This window comes from Emiliania huxleyi (assembly GCF_000372725.1).
Source record: "Emiliania huxleyi CCMP1516 unplaced genomic scaffold EMIHUscaffold_8079, whole genome shotgun sequence".
Lineage (NCBI taxonomy): Eukaryota > Haptophyta > Isochrysidales > Noelaerhabdaceae > Emiliania > Emiliania huxleyi.
Genome location: NW_005195956.1, coordinates 1 through 1,288, shown reverse-complemented (window position 1 = coordinate 1,288; position 1,288 = coordinate 1). Strand labels below are relative to the sequence as shown.

Here is a 1,288-nt window from a genome sequence, read left to right as displayed (position 1 = left end):
CGGCCGCGCCAGGCTGGGACATCTCGATCAGCTGTTTGCCCACGAGCATGCGCACCGTCGGCAGCACGGGCACCAACAGCAGGTCGAGGAGCGCGGTGGCGGTGTCGGGGCCCTCGCGCAGCATGCGCATGGTGGCCGGGCCGGTGATCGGGTTGTTGAGCAGCATCAGCAACGTGCGGCCCGCGAGCAGCGCCGTCTCGCGCGAGGCGGCGCCGGCGGTGTCGACCGCCCCGCCCACGGCCCCGCCCACGGCTCCCGCCGCCTTGTGGACGCTGAGGATGTGGCGGAGGTTGGAGATCGTCGCGAGCGGGTTGGTGCGCTTCTTGGCCGGCTTGCCGGCGGAGGCGGACTGCTCGACGTCGACGTTGATGTCGTCGACGTCGGCGTGCGGGGTGGTGCGCTGCGAGGTGGCCATCGTCGTGCCGGAGGTCATGCGTCGTGCGTCCTTTCGGGCTTGCGAGTTTGCGACCTTGTGGGCACGTTCTCATATTCCTTGGTGGCCCGCACTTAGATTTGTTTCCGTCGGTCCCGTGTGCCGGTGTTGTGTTACCGCTCCACCGAGCTGAGGTAGTTAGTTCCTCCCTTCTTTCTCGGTTTTGCTCTGGCGCCCGCCCGTGGGCGGCTCCAAGTGCTCCTCGCTGCATTGCGAGTTCTCCAGCCACGACAGCATGAGTAGGGTGCCCACAGGACCCAAAAAAAGAAAAGAAAAAAGAAATGGGCCACCCCCGATCGCAGCACTTCGTGTTGGCCAGTCGAGATATTGAGAGTGTGACTAGGAGGGTGGGACGCTGGGGATTCTCAAAGGTATACCCTTGGAATGGCCGGATCCAGCCTTAAAAGTACGAGATCGCGCGCGCTTCGCGCGCTGCACCGCCTGTTCTCCGCGGCTGTGTGACGACGCGTGCCGTGTACCAGCAGAGTTGGGCGCGCGCGGCGCGACGGCGCCCGCGAGGGAAGGCGCGGGTGCAGCGGCCGCCGGCGGCCGTGCCGCCCGCCAGCCGGCGCAGCAGCGGCCAGCGCAGCGGCCGCCGGCGCAGCAGCCAGAGCAGCCGGTGCGCGCCTTGCGAGGCGAGTACTGCCGCCCGGCAGCCTTGAGGCGGCCGGGCGGCAGTACTCGTTCGAACTTTGCGAGCCGTGCGCGCGCCGAGGCGCCCGCGGCGCGCGCCCGCCCGGCTGCCAGTAGGAGGCGGCGCAATATGGCCTATAGTACAGCCCTTGAGGAGGAGGAAGAGGCTGGCTGGCAGTGCTGTATGCCGCCGAGGGGCAGTTTTGGGGTGCTGTCACGGGC

General features: G+C 68.1%; 1 protein-coding gene across 1 annotated transcript; it reads right to left on the bottom strand.

Annotated features, from left to right (window-relative positions):
* Nucleotides 1–20: 20 nt before the first annotated feature.
* EMIHUDRAFT_258729 (hypothetical protein) lies at nucleotides 21–433 on the bottom strand (the record flags this gene model as incomplete). The annotated part of the gene is made up of 1 exon (XM_005759207.1): nucleotides 21–433. A coding segment is annotated over one exon (413 nt), but the record flags the coding sequence as incomplete, so codon positions are not given.
* Nucleotides 434–1,288: the final 855 nt, after the last annotated feature.